Raw genomic sequence first — 21,967 nt, 5'->3', positions numbered from 1 at the left:
TATTACGGTGTACCTTTTTATTAATTCACAATACCTTTATATTTGCTTCCGACTCCTGTATCCACACTAAAGCAGGCTTCAAACGAGGACAATACTATAGACCGGGTAATATTGTTGTGATGCCTCAGAGCAAAGACGAGGGATTCGCAAAGTTGGCATCCCGAAGACGTAACGTAGGCAAAGCTTCACATCTCATCCTGACTCATCAAAATCCACTAAACTTTTATTGTAACAATAATTAAAGCGCATTTTTGTAAATTAAGTTCAGTGCAATTTTATAAATGGAAGTCCTTGTAAATTTAATTAGACTATATTTTGTTTGCGTAGAAATAATAACTTCAATACCAATATATTCTGCTAAGCAACTTTCTCAAAGGTAAAAAGTGAGAAATACGCACTAGATATAGATATGACATTTCTGTGCACGTGTATGGAACGAACACAATACAAAGAGGCGTACCTACAACACGTATGGTGTCACCGCAACACAGCTGACACCATGGCTGGTGACTACAAACTGGTTACTCCACATTGTCCTGTCCCAGCTCAGGACACTGCAACATTACACCGTGTAACAAATTACAACAGGGATGGTGAATACCTTGAATAAGAGAATACGGAAGTCTATGCATTTGCAGGGCTTATGACCTGTCATTAGCTGGTTTAAGTGGCCACTTTAGATACTGTAACATTCACCATTTTGCCCATGTTTGAACATAAATATTTCTTCCATCTGTTGATTTTAGTGAACTTAAGAGCTGAAACCTTTATTGTTGAGAAGAGATTCATCTGACTGAATTATTTCAACGCCTGAAAACAATTTTCCAATTTTTAAACTTCTTGGACCAGTTGGTTTTATTAAAATATTTGAATTTGTCCAAATGTTTGTAGACAAAAGACAGGATTTCACCCCTTCGGGAGTCATGAGTTGGCGCAGTTGTGCCCCTGCCTTCCGACTTTGTCTTCTGGGAGGGTGGCTTCTCGTTTACGCCGGGAAGCCTGACTGTGGCAGACGCAGGTGGCGAACCAGCACACATCGTGGTAACGCGTACGTTACGATCAAGAAAACAGTTTGTTTTTTCAAAGATGCAAATTACGCCTGCATCAAATCTTCATTTTGCCAGACTAGAGATTCCATTTTGAAATAAGAAAATTTTAAAAATCAATTAAATGAGGATTTTATTACAAAAAATATTAAAAAGTATTTTACATTTCATTGAACTTATAACAATTCAGATAACATGAATAACTTAGACTGCTTGACAGATCTTTCTGCCGGCCTTCTGTTGATATGTTTTCCAAATATTCTAAGATCTATATTGTCCAAGTGAAAAACAAAAACACATTGCTCTTTAGGAACTGTTCTTATGATATTGTCTTCGCACAGAAGTTTGAATGTATTCTTAGTGTCGATAACACACACGCCCGAAACACCAACGAGCGAAGGGCACTTTGATTGCGAAACGGTAATTTTGGCTCCATGAAAATCAGATTTGAAAACAGTTTGAGAAAAACTTTCCCAAGTTTTTTCTTCGATAGAAGGAACCCTCGTTTTTTTCAAATCCAACTGCTGTTCCATATAACCATTCCATAGACGATTCATCGCCAGACAGTCTTCATATTTCATTCCCTTCCTCGGTAAATGAAACAATCCCAGCGCTTTTTTTTCTTTACGTGTAATATATTTGGATTTTTTAGTCCTTTTGTCATTCACTTTCTTTTTGTTTCTTCGTTTGGATAGGTTAAGCGATTTCTTCAAGTCTTCTTCGAGCTGTGAAAGATCGGCTTTTTTAACGTTGTCTTTCAAGAATTTCTTAACAGATTCGATGTTTTCTTCCATTCTAAAAGACGAAAACAATGTTTGAAGAAGATTTCCTTAAGGTAAACTCTACAGAGATAAAAGTAAATTAATACTATAACGACATGTATAACTTAATAAATAAAAGATCGAGGTTATGTACTATGATTTTTTACTGACATACTTGACACATTCTTCGTTGGTTGCTACTACTAAAAATATTATGGAATAATCAAAAAATATTATTTCCGGGGCTAGTTTACAGATAAAACAATGTTTTCGTTTTAAAATAATAATATTTTATAAAGTTATTTTTTTACGTTTTATATAAACCCACCGATTTACTTATTATATGAGAAAACAGTGCTACAAAATTGAACGGCATGTAACAACTTTAAAAAAGAAGCAATAAAATTATTTTTTAAATTTAATTATGTAGGAATCACGCCAAAATAAAGGGCAATTATGAATTTTTTTTTAAAAAAAAAAACTTCTACAAAGTTTTTCTACATGTTACCTGTTATTTTTTTATTTCCCAGCGTCGGTATAGATTGTTATTGTTTCTTTCTTTCAGATAAAAAAAATCTGAAAAAGGCTTGAAGTATAACCTAATAGAGTCACCCATACGGAGATAAACCATTCTTAAATTATTGACGACGAACTTAGCAACATATTACAGCAATAAAACGGGCCGTAGGTGTTTGCGTTGAGAATTGCGACTGCAAACCGAACCATCCATTACACGTTTGTTGTAAAACTAAAAACCTAACTAAAACCAAACCAAAAATTTAGAATGCTTTTGTTTTATGCAATAGAGCTTAATGACTTCGCTAGAAAATAGAAATCAATTTGGATTTTGTAAAAATTATTTTCTTAATCTCTCTTTCTCTCTTTTTTATAAAGAAACATATGTTATAAACGCGGCACGTTCTGTCTCGATAATTGTGACGTTAAGATTCGTGAAGATGCTCTATTTAAATTTAAACGTATCCCAGCAAAGTTCAACATTTAACAGAATTGTAATGTATTAGGGGCGTGGCCAATGCAATGAAGCATTTTCACGGGAATTTAAAACCATAAATTCAAAATTATTTTGAATGTTACTAATGAGTACAATTTTTTTACTCCAGAGTATTTCATAGACCCTTATTGAGGATTGTCTATGACTAACAAAAGGTGGCGGATGTGTTTGTCATTTGTCGTGTATTTTTCGCATTTATAAAAGTGATTTGTAAATAATAACGTATTAATTTAGTGTAATCCGTGTCAAAATAATTTTATTTAGTGTTGTGAATAATTAATATAAGTATTAATTAGTTTATTTAATTTGTATGTTAGTTTATCCATAACCTTCCACTCAGGTAACAATACAATCAGATATATTATTTTTACCTTGCATATTTTATTGTATTTTTTTTTCTTCTTAAGTTCTATTTGGTCTTAGAAAGATGAACGAAATAGAAAAACCTCCAGATCCTCCAGATGGGTCAAGTTCTGACTCGTCTGGTGGCACAATGGAATCTGTTCCGGACGCCACTGAATTCGTAACTGTGGTCTCAAGGGCCAAAAAACAAAGGTTAATAAAACCAAGGAAGTCGAGTTCTGACTCAGACCGCGTCCTTCCTCATAAATCTCCCAGCTCACGACCAATTGTTTCTGCAACCCCAACCACATCGCAGGATACAATCACAGTAACTCCAACTCCCACACCTCCAAACAAAACACAATCCCGCATGTACAACGGAATGGACCGAGCTCCGTTCATCGTACATGTCACCAAATTCCAGGTAGATTGCGACACCCCAACCAACCTTTACGATATTGACTTTGGTCGCTTCCTCCATAAGAATAATATCCGGACGGTCTGGAACGGAATTAAATCTGTCGGCCGTAACCGAGTGTCTGTGGAGTTTAAGACAGCGAACGAAGCCAATTCGTTTGTCAAATCAGAAATTCTGAAAACAGCGAAATATAACGCATTTGTACCTACTTTCCAGGTTACGAAACAGGGTGTAACCAAAGGTATTCCCTCACACTGGTCCGAACAGGACATAGTGGAGAATGCTGAGGTACCCCACGGGTTTGGTAAAGTAATAAAGGCCCGACGACTGAATTATCGATCGAGAACAGGTGACGTAGTCGAATGGAAACCTTCCCGCACGGTTGTCCTGACTTTCGACTCCAAGGCACTCCCATCCCACATCTCAATGTTCAATGTCTCACTCCCCGTAGAGCTCTACGTGTTTCCGACTATCCAGTGCTACAAGTGCTGTAAATTCGGGCACACAAAAACCATCTGCAGATCTTCCGCACGCTGCTACAAATGTAGCTCTCCACATAATGGGGAGACCTGCACTGTAGCGGAGAATGCGCAAAAATGCCTAAACTGCTCTGGAAATCATTCAGCCATCAGCAAGATATGTCCAGAACTGAAAAGGCAACAGAACATCAAGCATACAATGGCCGATAAAAGCATCTCGTATGTTGAGGCTTCTAAGATGTATGGAAGAGCAACGGTTTCATATGCAGAAATCGCTTCCAAAGCGCCAATTCCCCAAAGACCCAAAGACCCTGTTAAACCTAACCCGTTAGTGTCTTTCCAGAAATCAGTGGAGAGGAAGTCGAAATCAGGAAAACTTCCTTCCAAATCCAATACTCCCAAACCTGATTCCTCCCTCCTTTTTTTCCCGAATGGACAACTTCCATTTGTGTCCAATGGAGGTGCTATCCCCAGCACAGGTTCATCACCCAATACATCATTAATCTCCACACTCCTAAATCTACTTCTCTCACTCCTTCAGAATAATCCTGAAATACCGTCCAACGTTGCCCACCAACTTCAACATATCAATTCAATTTTACATACCCACAATGACTCCTCCGATGAGGATTCTACAGTGGAACGCCCATAGCCTCCTTAATAAAAAAGAAGATCTTCTTCATACCCTGCAAGAAGAATCTATCTCTCTCGCGGCCATTTCGGAGACGTGGATGATCCCGGGATCTAATGCCAGGTTCCGGGGGTTCCATTGTCTCCGGGATGATCGCGATGATGGGAGGGGTGGGTCTGCCCTTCTCATCAAAAACTCCCTTCCCTTTACCCCGGTCAACGTCAAGCCTGCAGGTTGCCCTTTTCAAGTGACGGCTGCAAAGGTTAATGACTTGACTATCCTATCCATCTATATTTCCCCATCCAATAAACCTTCAAAGTCAATGCTCCTCTCTATGTTCCAAAAATTAACTCCCCCGTTCCTTGTTCTTGGAGATTTTAATGCTCATCACTCCCTGTGGGGCGCTCCGACATGCGACAGAATAGGAAGAGACATTATTGATCTTTTAGATGAGGTGAACATGTGTGTTCTTAATGATGGTTCCCCAACTCGTCTCCAACTCCCAAACCAACGACCCAGTGCTGTAGATTTATCAATCTCCAGCGCTGGAATAACATCATCACTGCATTGGTCCATCAAGAAAGACACTCTTGGTAGTGACCACTATCCCATATTAGTCGACATCATGTTCAGCTATAGACATTGCCAAAGTGGCCTATCCCCTGGGGGAAGGCGAAGACCGAGATACATTACGGAAAGAGTTAAGTGGAAGAACTTCTCTGATGACATTGAACTCAAAGTGAACGAGCTGCCCATTCCAACGAAAGAAAATGTAATGAAATGCTATGAAGCATTATCATCATACATTGTCGAAGCAGCAGACAGACATGTCCCTATAAAGCAAGGAAATAACAAAAGTAAACCTCCTCCCGCCCCATGGTGGGATAGCGAATGTGCGGATGCAGTTTTAAAAAGGAAAAGACTAGCCAAAGTCTACTCTTTAAACATGAGCCTGAAAAATCTATTGATTTTCAAACAAGCAGAAGCCAAAACAAAACGCCTGTTAAGAAACAAGAAAAGGGAAGGATGGAAAAACTTTTGTTGCTCTTTATCGCGAGATGTGCCAATATCGATCGTTTGGAGCATGATACGCAGATTTAGAGGTTCTTTCACTCCACCTGTGAGACGTCCTGAGTCTCTTGGGTGGGTTGAGGAGTTCGCCAACAAGTTAGCCCCGCAGACTGCTAATAACTGGAATGAGTCTCCCTATTGGTACCAGTTTACTGATAGAGGCTGGTTGGATCATAGCTTTAGTTCAGATGAACTGAAGACTGTTCTGACACGGCTTAAGGACTCAGCTCCAGGGATCGACGGTATCTTATATAGCTTCATACAACATAACAGTGACCTTACCCTCTCCTACATCCTATCACTGATCAATATGATCTTTGAATCAGGTAACATTCCCCCTTCATGGAAAACCCAATCCATCATTCCTATCCTTAAACCTAACAAGGACCCAAATTTTGGTACTTCCTACCGCCCCATAGCCCTCTCCTCCACACTGTTGAAAGTTGCGGAACATATGGTGAGACAACGCTTGGACTGGTTTGTGGAGAGCTCGAAAATTCTCCCAGAGTCTCAATTTGGATTTAGGAAAAGAAAGAGCACTATTGAAAGCGTATCGGTTCTGACATCCGATATCAGAGCCGCTCTGACAAATAAAGAATTCCTAATCGGTGTCTGTCTGGACATAAGTGGAGCATATGATAATGTTATAATACATATTCTGGAAGCTAAAATGCTACGAATTGGAATCCCGCGAAAGCTCACTTCTTTTATAGCAAACTTGATTCTCTCCAGAAAGGTAGAAATCAGTGTTCGCGGTCATGCTGTGGTGGAGAGAGAGTTGAGCAAGGGACTACCTCAGGGTTCTGTCTTGAGCCCGATTCTCTTCAATATCTATACGCATGACATCAGCGGAATTGTTCCCTCAGAGACAAGTTTGCTTCAGTACGCGGACGACTTCTTCATGTATGCATATGGGAAGGACCCAAAGAATCTGGAAAATGTACTAAATTTAGGTATGAGAAATATCAGGAATTGGTTAGTGGATCATGGTTTAGACCTGTCGACTGGTAAAAGTAATGCCATAACCTTCTGTAGACAGCGAAAAATCCCAACCATAAAAATTCAGCATGGAGATGAGATAGTCCCTTTTACGACCCAGATTAAGTTCTTGGGAGTAATTCTGGACACTCATCTTACATGGAACTCATACATAAATCATATAGTAAACAAGTGTCAAGCCGGATTGAATACGTTAAGAGCAGTCTCGCGAGTATGGTGGGGAAGCCACCCTTTTATACAGAGACTTTTTTATACTGCGTATATCCGGAGCCATCTCGATTATGCCTCGTTCCTTTTAGAACCATGTTCAAAAAAGAATCTCCAAAGACTCGACCGGATTCAATCCCAAAGTCTGAGACTAGTCATCGGAGCAATGAAGTCCTCTCCAATTAACGCTTTACAGGTAGAGGCCTCTGATGCCCCACTCGGAATGAGAAGACAATATTTGGCGGATAGGTTTTTGCTAAAATGCTCCGTCCAAAAGAGTAACCTGCTCCTCAAAAAAGTAAAATCACTCTCTGATAGTGTGACGTCATCATCTTTCTGGTCCCATAAACCGCTCCCTTTACTTGTCAACAGCTTTATTTTTTACAAATCTTTTGAATTTAACATCAACCCTAAAGACCTTCTTCCCCTTTATCGTTTTCCATTTAAAGTTTCTATATACGCCCCAAATATTGAACTCACATTTGGAGTTGAAAGCCACCTACAGCCCCGGTGTACATTTAACCGTATTCGGTCGTCAAGATGGATAGGTTGGAGAATTATCTACACTGATGGATCTCGGTCAGATTCGCCAACCCACACGGGTGCGGCCATATATTGTGAAGACGACGACTATCAAAAGTTGTACAAATTGCACAAGAATGCTTCCGTATTTACAGCGGAATGTATTGCAATCCGAGAAGCTGTCAAATACGCTTTAAGCTCACAATATAGCAAGTTTCTTATCCTGTCGGATTCCCTGAGTGCCTTACAAAAAATCAAATCCCCTCCATCCTCTTATCCCGAGGATGAGCTCTGCGTGGAAACTCGATTTCTTCTATCTTTATCAGAGGCATCCAATAAGAGTATTGTTATGTCCTGGATCCCTAGCCATTGTGGTATTCCCGGGAACGAAAAAGTGGACGCGTTAGCAAAGGAGGCGGTCCACTCCGGGGATCCTGCCTATAGTAATTTACTACCACTAGGTGATCTCCTTGTTATGACGAAGGAGAAGCAACTTCGCACATGGCAAGAATATTGGGTAGCCTCCTCCCAAGCCAAGGGTAAACATCTTTTCAAACTGAAACCAAATGTATCAGAAAAACCTTGGTTTTCCAAAGTGATTCTGAACAAGTTTGAAACATCCTCCATATGCAGAATGCGCATTGGGCACTGCTGCAATGGTTCTCACCTGTTCAGAATCCATGTCCGGGACTCTGCCATTTGCGAATGTCAGCTAGATGAGGAAGATTTAAACCATATTTTTCTTGGATGCCCCATAAATGATTGTTATCCTGATTTCCTATCCGACCTCTCTGATATTAATATCCCATTCCCTATTCATATTCTAACTCTCCTGTCCCCACCCAATAAACGTGTATATAAAATCTTATGTAAATATCTAGTTGTAAATGGTGTAAAGTTGTAAATATGTTTTATTATTATATGTATATATTATATTTAATACTAACATACTAACTTGTACATATTATATTACTAAAACATGTGTATATATGTAAAAAACAAAAATACTCGACACTGGCCAGAACACCCGAATTGAGAAGTGAAAAGGCCAGGAAAAAAACGAAGAAGAAGACCCTTATTGATTTAAAATTATAAAAAAAAACATGATATTTGCCTACTGGCATGATATTTTCGAGAAATACTACCTACCTATTAGAGGCACAATGCAAAGTGTGCAATAATGAAACATAATGTCACCGTTAATTTTTAATCTATGGAATCAGTTGACTTTCTTTTTCTATGACGAAGAGTGACGCAGAGATTGTTTCCGAGGGGGGATGAATGAATTAATGAGTAATCTCAGTGGAACCCATTTATGTCATATTGTTTTTAATACCGCGTTAAATTTCGTTTATATGATTTATACGTAGTGAACATTCGCGGGATCGTACCATGGCTCGGGAGTACGACCATCTTTTTAAGTTGCTGATCATTGGCGATAGCGGTGAGTTGTGGGCGAGGTCTACACACTGTACATACTCCATCCTCATAAACCTTATCATTACTCTCTCCTGTCGGAATGTCTGGCCGTATCTGCTTTTTTTATCCACCGCATTCCCGATACTCGAACGTGCACTGGGAAAAAATGTATTTTAACGCCTTTGTGCAACCGAATTCAAAACGTCAAACGGTTCGAAGTTTTTGGTTTTAAATTTGTTGAAGTTGCGTGTAATTATTGTAATGTGTACAAAACGCAAGGTTTTGTTCGTTTGTGAAATCTTCTTTGTAGTGTTGAAGTGCTTTGTGTCCGTGTTCAGTCATGTATGACAGAAACCAAAGAAAATATGGATCGAGTGGCGAATGTTCTTGTGATTTGGTATTGCTTCGTCTTGTCTTCATCGTTATCATTTTCTACCGAGAGAAAACGTCTCTATCCCCGGCTACCTCTCTTCAGTTTCCGTATCAAACGATGCTGTTTTTATTTGCATACCAACTTCCGATGCATTATCTTTAGATAACCTCGTCATTTAGAAGTCTCAACTGTCCATTCTTGCGGCATACAAGTCAACATTTTAAAAGCTTTCAATTTGCAGTGTTATATTAAGGTATGCTCCCATATTATATCAATTATTTGTTTGCAACAAACTAAAGTGTTCGCAGAAACATTCTGTCAGCCTCGACAAATTCCAACCCTAAAAGGTAAAATAAAAAAGCGCCCTTGAGGTGATTTTTTACAAAAATGGCGCTATATAAATCAGCCAAATATTATTATAAATATTAGCACAAAATTTTACATTTAGTGTTGATTTTTGAAGGGAAAGTCCATTAACCGCCAGCATCTTTGTTCCTGACGGGTCAAGTCCTTCATGTCGGCGGGAAGCTTGTTATACAGCCCTAGTCCAAAAGACATTGGTAGAAATAAAGGCTATAGCCTATGCGAAACTGAAGTAATTATATGGTACGAGGAAATATTGTGTCCCTATAAAAAACAGTTAGCAAAGGAAGTGTCCCAGTATGTTAGTCAAAGCAGACCAGCGCCGTGGCACAGTTGGTAAGACAGCTAACTGTGAAACTAGCGTCGCAGGTTCGATTCCCGCCAATTGCAAGAAAAAATCCAAGAAAGATTTTTTCTCAATTGGTCTGGGTGTTTCAGTATATTTTTCATAACTTCTTTCCATATCCTATTTCCCACCTGCTGACAAGCCTCTAAAGAAGAGGCTTAGCGGGTTATTCCTTTTAAAAAAAAAAAATTTACTTCAAACCTTCAGCTACTGTCCAATCCGAATTTCTTTAACATAAGAAAGCTCGTATGTTTCCATATGAGTGGATCCTATGAAAAGCGTCCGTGAACTTGTTGAAAAGGGCAAAAAATCAATAGCAACATTTTTACATTTTGAAGTGTTGCTTTTCGATAGGAAAGTCCTTTAACTCCAGCCTGGTAGAGCCCTTCACATCAGCGAGAAGCTTGTTGTAAAGCCTCGGTACAAGAAATTCAGCTTTTCTGCTTCCATTTCCGTTCTGTGTTCTGGACTCCACCGGTTTCATGGCTAAAATTGATCTTGTTCCATGTCGGTGATTGAGCAAGGTTTTTTTACTTATAGAAGTACACCATTACAACCAACACATTAATGTTTGTGTTGCAGGCCCTATGGCATGAAATGCTCGATCGGCAGAAGTGCGAAAGTGTGAGAGTGAAGCGATGTTTTAGAAAAAATTATGGTATGATTGTATGAATTTTTAAGTGCAAAATTAAAATGGTGATTTTAAAGATCATTTTGTTTCCAGGGGTCGGCAAGAGCTCCCTCCTGCTCCGATTTGCGGACAACACCTTCTCGGGCAGTTACATCACGACCATCGGCGTGGACTTCAAGATCCGCACTGTGGAGATCAACGGGGAGCGAGTGAAGCTGCAAATCTGGGACACGGCGGGCCAGGAGCGCTTCCGCACCATCACCAGCACCTACTACCGCGGCACGCACGGCGTCATCGTTGTGTATGACGTCACGAGCGGAGACTCCTTCGCCAACGTCAAGCGCTGGCTGCACGAGATCGAGCAGAACTGCGATGTCGTCAATAAAGTCTTAGGTAAGTTAGCCCGCACCGTCACCAGAGCTTGCTATCGTGGTACTCGCGGTATCATCGTGATGTAGGACGTAAATAAAGATTTGCACTAGCATTTAAAATATTTAAATATTATGGGAAGATAAATTTTCTAATGTTTTTTATTTTCATGATTTTCTACCCAATAATAAAAACACAACGAATGTGTTTCAGATATAACTTTCTTCGCCTTTTCAGACCTGAATTAATACCCTTGGATATAAGAATATTTTTTGTTGTGTTCTTACTGAAGAAATTATTTAATTTTTTTTTGGTATTTTTAATGTTTTTAATGACAGGAGTTCCCTCCAAAACAAACAAACTAGCCAGAAGCCAGCTGTCAACGTTAAAAACAAACTTTTCTGTGTAATGCTGATTACCGAAGTATGCAAACAAATTAGTGACGTACTTAAGGCTTTCAGTAATTAAAAAATAAACTCACCGCTTTTCAGTTTCGGTTGGTACGGGAGTAAAAAATCTTAAGATTAATGTATATTTGAATAAACACCTAGGCTGACAAAGGGGTTGAATATATTCCCACTGTATTTAGAATATATATAGAAAACTGAAATTGGCCTATAATTTTGATTCGTTTGTAAATATTGAGGTTTTTTTTCTTAAAATACAGTCGAACTTGGTTATTACCAGGAAGATGGGACCGACTTAATTTGCTCATTATAAGCATCACTCTAAGCAAACGAATAAATACATGTATCATACAAATAGTTAAAAAATAAAACTTTTAAGGAAAATTATAATAAATGCTTACAAACATACCACTTTTTAAATTTCTAATGCCGATATATAATCATTGTTATTTTCCCACAATTGTGACACTGTGGATCAGGATACAGAAAACTTTTTACACACTTCGACATTTTTCTCGCTACATTCTATTTCACAAATAATTGCCATTTTTTACGAATTTAGGGACACTTCCTCTTGTTAGCGAACATGTTTATTGTTCAAGGTTTAATTTTCAACTGATCTAACATCACCAGCTAGTAGTGCTTATTATGCGTTAGCCATAGAACATTAAAAAAAACCTGAAGAACGCCGTGAAAACTCTTGAAATAAGGATGCCATTCATAAACTACAAAGGAAGTTGTAAATTGTAATTTGGTGTCGAGCCGGTACTTACTGAGTTAAGTGGTTGAATCGTACACCTACCATGCTCGAGGTCCCGGGTTCGATCCCCGGAAAGGTTGACATTAAATATTTGTTTTTAAAGATGGTTTTCCACTGAAGTATTTTATTGTCCGTGGACTAGCACCCGAAGCGTAAGACTGATCACCTCACCTTCCCGTAACAAATTATTTATTAATGCAGGGTCATGTGCGGATAAAGGTTTGATTATAATGATTTGATTTATTCAAAAAATATCTTTTAATTTTACTTCGGCGAGAATTTTGTATTGGAGGAATGATGGCAAGAAGTAATTAATATACATATTTGCGTGATGATTTTTCCAGTTGGAAATAAGAACGACACCCCCGAGCGGAAGGTGGTGGTGACGGAGGATGCGCAGAGGTTCGCCGACCAGATGGGAATACCGCTGTTCGAGACGAGCGCCAAAGACAACATCAACGTAGAAGATATGTTCCTTAGAGTTACTAAAATGGTGAGCACTTACAACCCTTTTACTAATTCGCGAATTGGAATCGCATTGAAAACATCCTTGAACGCGTCCAGCAAAGTTAATTGCTTTGACGAAGAAACTTATTTACGAGCAACGAGGTCCTCATTTTGAGATTGTATTTCCTGATAATGATCCAAATATTTGCCAATCTGGATGAATGGAGTTTGGATAAATGGAGTTCTTCTGAATATAAAAGGGTGAAAAGGTAAATAGAATGTAATGCTAACAAATTACAACAGGGATGGAGAACGTTTTAGAGAAGGGAATACCCGGCAGTCAGCAGTCAATAAAGTTTGTTTTTATTTCTAGGTTTTGAGATCGAAAAAAGAGATGAAAGAAAGACAAAATGTGAACGCACCAGACACGGTAAACCTCCACCGCGCACGCAAGCAGAAGAGAAAGTGTTGCTAATATTATCTCCCGCTACTGTCTCCACCGGCTGCTGCCGATAGCGCGGGCGCCGCCATCCGGGAACGCTTCCACTCTAGCCAAACTAATCTAAGAACTAATTAATCCTATTTATATTTGTACTCTGCGCGACCGCTCCCTCTTTAGGCATCGCACCCCTCCCTGCTCGGCCCCGATCGACCGTCAAAGGATTCAATTTAATTTACAAACTAGATTATTAAATTGTATTTTTGTAACAATCTGTAGGTAATCTGGATTCATTAAGTCAAATATTTTAGTTGTTAAATGATGTATGCTTCGATCGGCCAGCGGCGATGGATGTAGGTGCGAGTGAGGCATATCGTAACAGAGCGAAAATCTCAATTTCTTTAATATTTTGGGTAAATTAATGAAACTACTGCATCTTTTCAATTCTAATTTTCCAGCACGGTTATTTTAACCTTTTCAAAATGGCTTTAAAACTTAGATGTTTGAGTGCAAGAATGCAAATATTTAATTGCATAGGGTGATCAATCCTATGTGCTCTTTTTACAGTATATATATGATCTAAAATTACAGGATTTATGGTCAAAATTATCATCACACATCATAAAAAAATATTATCACTGCTCTAAAATGGAATATTCTAAAATATAAGAAAACTGCCGGTGCATATTATTATATATAAAACGGTTTTCGGGGCAACTCACTGAGGAACCATCTTTATGACGTACTTTTAAAAATATCCTAATTAATTTTTTGGAAAATTGCAATTTTTCATTATTTTTTCAAATTTGATTTTAAAAACGTATTTGACCAACCAAGCTGATGCGGACTAGGAAAGGGGCCGGTTACGGAAGGGGCAGTGGTTTGTGGAAGGGATGTTAGTCCGTGACCTTGAGGATTGTCTCCATTTTCAAATTATAAAAAAAACATGAAAATGAGTTTTGGAAAAAATTATTAGTATGTTTTTAGTTTATCATGAAGTTCTGGAATGTTCCTCTGAAGTTTTGCGGTCTGGCCCTGAAACACCGTGTATATATCAGCATTTTTCTACATAATTTTACCGGATTGAGGTTTTTATTTTCGTTTCGATATGCCTCATTTAGTTTCTGTTAAACTGTGAATGATGGACCAAACAAATTTGTATTTTATTCATGAAAATGCACAAACAGTACCTTAGTCTCGCCGCATCTGGCGTGGTGGCGCCGTAGCGTAAACAGTTCAAACATTAGAATGTTCATTGCGTATATTCTGTTTTGATAAGTGTTAAATTTAGGAGATCTATCAATTAGAGAAATGAAAAAAGAAAAACCAATGAAATTCTCGTATGATGTTGAACATTATTAGGTAGAATGATTCCAATTAAGAAAGTGTATTAAATTATAGTTTTTATCATAAACTATGTCTCGTACATTTATGTATGAAATTTTAATAGTGTTTTAATATCAAGCAATGATCGTGTGTGATCTCTACATTGATTGACATCACATTGAAACTATTTTACTGTTTCAATCCCTTAATTTAACAAATAGATTTCTCCTTTGTCCTTGCATCCAGTGAGATCAATTTTATCAAAATTAAAAGGATATTAAATATAACGTGACCGAACAACATTTTGAAACCGTAGTTTTAAACATTTTTTGTGCTTCGTTCGTATCTTGTTACAGATAAGTTTGAAGAAGCGCAGTTTTGCAGTATGCCAAGTTTTTGTAAGATAAATCAAGTCACATTGCTCAAGATAGCGCTGTATTTTTTGTTTTGAAACAATTTATCATTTTAAGATGAAAATACAATCAGTTCGTAGCGTGTTAATCAATTTTTAATACTCTTTCAAATTCAATTTAATTTAAGAACGAACCATTTATAACATATGAGGATCTCCGTATCAAAGTGGGACAATAGCCATTTTCATAGTTTCACTAGAGATAACTGTTCGTTTCGGATATATAAAAAACCAATATTAAATATATTCTTATACCTTCATAAAATAAAAGGGTGAAAGATTCATTTTGCGCATTTAAAATTTCTAAGATAAGTATTATTTAAATGAAAAGACTCGATTTGTAAATGTCTTTGTCTGTTTTTGAAACCAAAACATGCAGTTGTCCGTTTTTGAAACCCATGGAACTGCATGTGTCTGTTTTTGAAAAGATGTTTACAAAGTTTATAAAACAATGTCAAAAGATGACAAAATAATGCCCGCCATGACACTTTAGGGCCTACAATGTATGGAATGTCCACTTTTGATGCAAAGATAGTGAGTAAATGACCGTTTTTGATTTTAGGTATATATTTAATATCTAAATTTCTACTCCAAATGGCCGTTTTTTATATGAATCATTAGTTCTGATTTGTTTCTTTTGTCAAAACTAATTAAACACCCATTTTGAAGAAATGGCAATTGTCCGACTTTGATACTAGGGTCCCCGTATATCGGTGAAGGGACCACAGTGTCCCTACTCTGATCATAATTATTTTTAAATAGTTGTCTTTCTGTACAGTTAAGTAATATAAAGTAAATATAAAATGTACAAAGTAAACGAAATAATATAACTGTTAATGAAATTGAAATGGCAATAATGAGTATAAATTCTTGTCTATTGACGTTTATGAAGTGGCCCTTCTCAGGTGCTTAGAATATTATTACCATTACGTTTTCTATGGATTTTATAGGTTTATCCTAATTATAGTGATGTGCATAACTCACTGGTGGCAATAATAATCTAATAACTTATAACCGGTTATGAAAATATCCGATTGATCTACTGATAATAAAATCAGTTATTATAAAAAAAGTTTTGGAAAATATCGGTATATGAAAATTGAAAAAGAAAAGATTTTTAAAAGACAGAATTATTTCTCAAAATACAACATTTGTATTCTTATTAAATAAAAACACATTTTGGGTTATAATTTCATGTTCTCAAATGAAATAATAATAAAACAAATGTTTAGGTTAAATATTCTAGTATTTAAAAATTAAATAAAAAATTTCAGTTGGTTTTCCAATGTTTCTGGATTATTCTTTCAGCCCATTTCCCTCAGTACTGAGTTGAAGTATTTTCTTAAACAATATTTTGCAAGTCGCCTCTTTTTCACACCTGCGGGCTCCCGCCGTCCTGGGAGGCCGTCGACGACGATCTCTCGGCTTTATTCAGCGGAACTAAGGGATTAAAAGGTACCCACATGCAAGAAGAAGAAAATATTTGCAATCAACTTTTCGGGATCTTTAACTTTTATTTTATTGATCTCTTACGAGAATGCTAAAAAAAAGGAACAAATTTATTTAGGGCGCTAATTATTTCATAACCGATTGTTTTTCCTGGCCTTATTACGTACCTTTTATCTAGTAAATATTAACCGATAACTGATTATCTTTTGAGGATTATTTCACGACCAATTCCACCAATTATGATTACGGATATAATTAAATAATGATTAGATTCTCCCAACTTGTTATACGCATCACTATTTTTCTATATTACACAAAGTCTATCGCTTCAGATGTCAGTCCAGGGTAACCTTTAAGTTTGCATAGTGTTTAAAACTATTTTGTATGTAATAATTTTGCATGTACATATTATCGTATTCGATACACAATCAGTCACCTCATCAAACAGCATCCACAGTTGAAGAAACATATCTTAGTTATTGGTGTTTCTAAATAAATATATTGTTATGTAAGTAATCAATTATCAAGACACACTGCAATAGGTGTACTAATTCAATGCTCGGTGCACCGCGAGGTGCAGATAACGGAATGATGATGTTCTATAATATTTAGATTGTTACAGATTATAATTCCAGCCATTTTCTATGTTACGCAATCAGTTATTTCTGGGTTATTGTCACAGCATTTCGGATTGTTGGACATTAAACAAACACAATAGTGCGTGCACGCCCGGCTACCCTAAAAATTGATATTTTTCAGCTAACAAAATTTTCTGCCGCTTCTGGCACCATTTTTGTAGTAACGGTATTAACTTGAATATAATGCGATGTTTTTTTAAAAAAATATTCGGGGTTAAGATAAGTGAATTTTTCCTATCGTTTTTGCTCCAAATATATTCGAGGCCGCGTTATATTCGGGCTTCGAGTGCCATGTCGGGCCCCCTGTTGACAACCGCTCGGATGAAAGCTTCCCTGTCGAAACCGCTTCTCCGCAGTTCTAATCGTGGTCCATGCTCGGATGTTTCCAAGCCAGAAATACTGTGTTCTTCCGACCACTCCACGTCCCTCGATCTTCCCCTTCGTGACGAGCTGAGCAAGTATGAACCTCATGGGGATTACGGTGGTGAACAGTTCTCCATGTAATGCTTCATTGTTGGCTATCATATCGGTCCAACATTCTGTGGTGGGTCCACCTTCCAAAAAAAGACCGAAGCCCTCCAGAAATTGTACACTGATTGCAGTGTATCTAGATAATTTGTTTCAAGAAGACACGTTGATCAATCTTACGCTTCAGGTGCCAGCTTCGGGGGCTATGAAGTACTGCAGCGAATAAACGCATTTTAAATAAATACTCTGTCGCCCTTGCCGGGAGTGGAAATAGGAAATTTTAAATGAATATTCAAAGTAAGTCCAAATATTTGTAGACAAGGACTAGATGTTACCACACAGGGGGTTATTAAATATGATATCAAGTATGATTGTAATAACAAGAGAAAATAAAAAGAAAACTCGAAAAGGGAATATGGAAGTCTAGGCATCTACAGTAGTGTGGGCCAGTGATGTATGAAGTTTTTTATTTTTTTCAACATCAAAGTGAAAGGGGTCTAAAAAGTTGCATTTTGGATCACATTGAACGTAAAAATTATTTAAAAAAATATTCCATACCTTCTGGCCCTCAACCGAGGTTTGAAGTTTATCACTTTCTGAACATTTTGTTAGTTATCAATATTGATAAAATTATTTTTTTGTTAGGAAAGATATAATTTAATCGCATTACAAATTCGAATACGTTTTAAAACTACCAAAATGCAAAAAGTTTACACTCCGCGGAACTGATTCCTTTGAGCGCCTGGCTAATATTGACGAAAACAATGGCTCATTAAAACAATGCTACCCATTTATTACAAAACAAAGTGCAACTCACGCCCTTAAATGCTTATTTAATGAGATTTAATGCACATTATAAAATCTAATTGGACGGATTTTCTTACTTAAATACAGCCGGTTTAGCGCAAAAAATCGACTTTTTCGAAAATTTCAAGCTCTGGTTGAGGGCAAAAAGTAGTATTGAATATTTTTTGCATTTGAGTAATCCAAAAGGCAACTTTTTAGACCCCTTTCATTTCAAAATTCGGAAAAAATGTATCGGCCCACCCTAATCTACAGGACTTATAACCGGGTGTTGCTTAGTACGCGAAATGATTCGGACGAATCTCACTCACATCGCAAGTTTTCAGCCCTTCCAAGAAACCTTGTAAACAGACAGAACATGGGCAGAATGGTGAATGTTAAACTGTGTGTAAAGCGATCACCTCATACGACAGGTCGTAAGTCCCATAAATGCCTAGACTACCATATTTCCTTTTTGAAAAATTCTCCACCTTTGTTGCAACAATGTCGATGTTCTAAATATTTTTGAATGGCGTCGATCACGTTTCTAACACACCCTGTAATTTTGGTTTGTGGTATCCATGCCTGTTTTCTGACTGTTAATATATGAACTGTTATCAGATTAAAGATTTAAAAATTATAGTGAGATTTATACCCTTAAAGTTAAACAATTCTTCGACACTTTCTTTTAATGGCTGCCTGTAGAATTAATAGGAAGATATGACAGTAAATTACATACCTATTTAAATGTTTTGTTTTCTCGCAAAAGGTACATTGTTTTGTTTTCTTGTCTTTGCATTGACTATGCCAGCCATCGCATTGATTGTATTTAGCCATTGCATTGACTGTGATAGCCATTACATTGACTGTGCTAGACATTGCACTGACTGCTGGGATTTGCATTGACTGCGCTAGACATTGCATTGACTGCTGGAATTTGCATTGACTGCGCTAACCATTGCATTGACAGTGTTAGAGCCATTGCATTGAAATTATAATGAATCCGTATATTTTATATAGCATCAATAAATCTAGGTGTTAGTAAGTTTGAATGTAAAAGGGAGTTTGTGAAATAAATTATCAAATAATGTATTTAAGCATGTTTAACATTGTGTTACTTTCAACAAATAAAATTTAATTATTTCGCCCGGTAAGATTATGGATGTTATAATACATTTAAATAAGAAAATTATTAACTACAAAACCTCTTTGATTTCTCAAAGATGTATCGACCGCTTTTTAATCAAATTTTATTCAGCGTCAGATTCAGAAATTGCACTAATTTTCATTTAATTTATGTTTAGAATTAAATTATTCCCTTGATTTACTCTTATTTTTAACTCTGTTGCATTCCATTCATAATATAATGGAGATTTTAATAAAAAATGGATTGCGCAAATTGTATACAAAAATCACTTATTAACTCATGTTCTCTTTAAGAGAATGCTACTGCGAATGTACTATTAGATTAAATCTATGTTATTTTTTAACGTTCTACTTTCTTGTCAAATGACAAACAAACTAATTTACATTTGTATCGGATAATCAGTTAATTGGAAAATAAAAAATTGCCTTAAGGGAAACTAAAATCAGAGATTATAGTATTGATCAAATACAATGAAGTCCATTCTACATATTTTAATGATTAAGTGAAGATAGATTATTAGTAAATAAAATCTACAGAAATGCCAATTGCGATAAGTCAATTAATTAATTTATAGTTTGATTTCTATGCAAAGAACCATTAATCATAACTGCAGGAGTTTTTTTCCCCAAAGTCTACTGTTTCCAAAATATGTATAGTTGAGTTTTGTATAAATTTGGGGAACGCAAAACATGTTGATAGATTTAATTTTGGCTAAAATGCACTAGTTTTAGGTGATTTTGTAGTTTAATATCAGTTATTTAAACAAATTAATGTTCAATACATCTTACTGACACTAGAATTATGCTTGTAAACTAAAATTTCGATTTTTCAGAGCCCGTCAAACTTTGGAATTGCTGTCCTTCAAAATGTATAAAAAGTGACATAGTATCATGTTTTGCCATCTTTTAACAGTATCGTATGGTGAAGATTTGGCACTTTGAAATGAAATCAAAATACAAAAAGAATGATAAATTAAAATTAATGGAAAGGGCGGTAAATTTGGTAAATCAAAAATGAAAATATGCATAATAATTTTTTTCCACTAATAAAAGTTCACAGATAATGAAATAAAAATGGACTTTTGCGCTCAATAAAGCGGCATTGTAAAACAATGAAAATGCTCCATGTAAAAATTGAACTGGCGATTTAATTCTTCATCATTCCCTTTCCGCAACTAATGGTGCATAGGGTACTGCATCGGTACCCCAATTGCAGCGTATCTTGTTTTTTGTTATCTAAAGGTGTTCAGTCTTTTGCCGATTAAAACTGGTAGTTAACAGAGTTATCTTCGACTGTCTTAAAAGAGAAACCGAAATTAGTGCACGAAAATGAGTATATTTGCACGAACATTTAAAGTATCTTCGTCGGTAACCTATAATTGAACATGTTTAGAAGAAAAAATTGTGCTTTTCATACAGAAAACTTAATTTTACTTTGTAGATAAATGTTAACTTCCCGCTGTAATCGGCGCCCAGGTGCCAGTCCAGGGACTATGAAATATTCTAGTGTGAGAACAACCTTTTCAATAAATATTTCATGTCAACCATGTCGGGAATCGAACCCGGGACCTCTCGCACGGTAGGCAAACGCGCTGACCATTACACCGCAAGGCCGAGGTCGATTTAATTACTGAATATTTTCACTAAATTCAAATAATGTTTTTAATTGGCTTCATTTATTGTGTTTGCGATTCTAAATGCATATGGATATCACTGATTATATTTTCCTTTGGCATTTAGTTCAGATGTATCAACAGTTGAGCAAGCAACGCCTTCTATGAAGGCACCTGTACACACGAGTCTTATTCCGCAGATTAAAAGTTTGTTTGATTTACATAAGTGTTGCATTACGCTACTCACCAACACGTGGAACTGATACAAATAATAATCCAATGACATTCTTTTGTAGTCACTTATCTTGTAAATAAAAGTCTCTTAAGAATATTACCCTCTCTTATTTCTTTCCAATTGTGAAACCCTGTTTTGTCCCCCAAACCTATATCACTATTGACAATTGGTTTCTTAAAATACAGTGAAATCGGCTTATTGTAATCAGACGCCATCTCTCTCTTATAGCATTGAACAAGTGTTGCAAATTTTCGGTTTGACAGGTGTGTAATGGACGGGTTTGTCGCTGCGCTTGCAATTCTCGACTTGAGTACCTATGGCCCATTGTTTTGCTGTGTAAACTATAGCCTTACTTTTCGTGATAAATAATCCTAGAATGATTTTTTGTCCGTGTGGATGGCTCTAGAGACCGATATAGCCATATTACTCTGAGCATTTTGCAATGGATAAAAAAAAAAACAATAATACAAGCCTTTATTTTCATGCAAGAAAACATATATTAATATGGGAATTAACGAAAATTTCATCATGACCGTAGAACAACGACGGATGTGTGAAAAATGACTTTCTTTTATGTTTAATCTTAAAAAAGGTTATAAAAGGCTTTATGTTACAGGTTTAAATAATATATGTAAATATATTACTGTAGGAATGGGTTGTTAAGGGTTGGAGCTCCTACCCCAGTTAGAGATTGACAGAGAAGGCACGAGGTTGCTGTTTAATGCGTATTTATTACATGGCGAATAAGATACAGAACTTGGTTGTGAAGCGCGAGCGTAGCGGCGATGATGGGTTGAAGAGACTGCCTTGAACTACATGCTGGAACTGAGTGACTGCGTTGAGCTGGACTGAACT

The 21,967-nt window shown here is 36.8% G+C and overlaps 3 protein-coding genes across 3 annotated transcripts; 2 read left to right on the top strand and 1 right to left on the bottom strand.

Moving 5' to 3' along the window:
* Positions 1-1,153: 1,153 nt before the first annotated feature.
* Pop4 (ribonuclease P/MRP subunit POP4) lies at positions 1,154-1,991 on the bottom strand. Its single transcript, XM_088241894.1, has one exon. It carries the CDS (start codon positions 1,838-1,840, stop codon positions 1,223-1,225), a length of 618 nt encoding a protein of 205 aa, XP_088098020.1. The 5' UTR covers positions 1,841-1,991; the 3' UTR covers positions 1,154-1,222.
* Positions 1,992-2,955: 964 nt separating this feature from the next.
* LOC148271047 (uncharacterized) lies at positions 2,956-5,438 on the top strand. The gene has a single exon (XM_088241895.1). It carries the CDS (start codon positions 3,247-3,249, stop codon positions 4,708-4,710), a length of 1,464 nt encoding a protein of 487 aa, XP_088098021.1. The 5' UTR covers positions 2,956-3,246; the 3' UTR covers positions 4,711-5,438.
* A 3,297-nt stretch (positions 5,439-8,735) lies between these two features.
* Positions 8,736-21,208, top strand: Rab35 (RAS oncogene family member Rab35). Its single transcript, XM_088241893.1, has 4 exons — positions 8,736-8,932; positions 10,714-11,013; positions 12,501-12,649; positions 12,977-21,208. The coding sequence occupies exons 1-4, from the start codon at positions 8,881-8,883 to the stop codon at positions 13,076-13,078; spliced, it is 603 nt and encodes a 200-aa protein (XP_088098019.1). The 5' UTR covers positions 8,736-8,880; the 3' UTR covers positions 13,079-21,208.
* Positions 21,209-21,967: the final 759 nt, after the last annotated feature.

Source organism: Micrasema longulum, unplaced genomic scaffold (assembly GCF_059751315.1).
Source record: "Micrasema longulum isolate JH-2025_06_02 unplaced genomic scaffold, ASM5975131v1 h1tg003142l, whole genome shotgun sequence".
NCBI classification, from domain to species: domain Eukaryota; kingdom Metazoa; phylum Arthropoda; class Insecta; order Trichoptera; family Brachycentridae; genus Micrasema; species Micrasema longulum.
The sequence above is the reverse complement of the archived record's forward strand: the minus strand, read 5'-3'. Positions and strand labels throughout refer to the sequence as shown.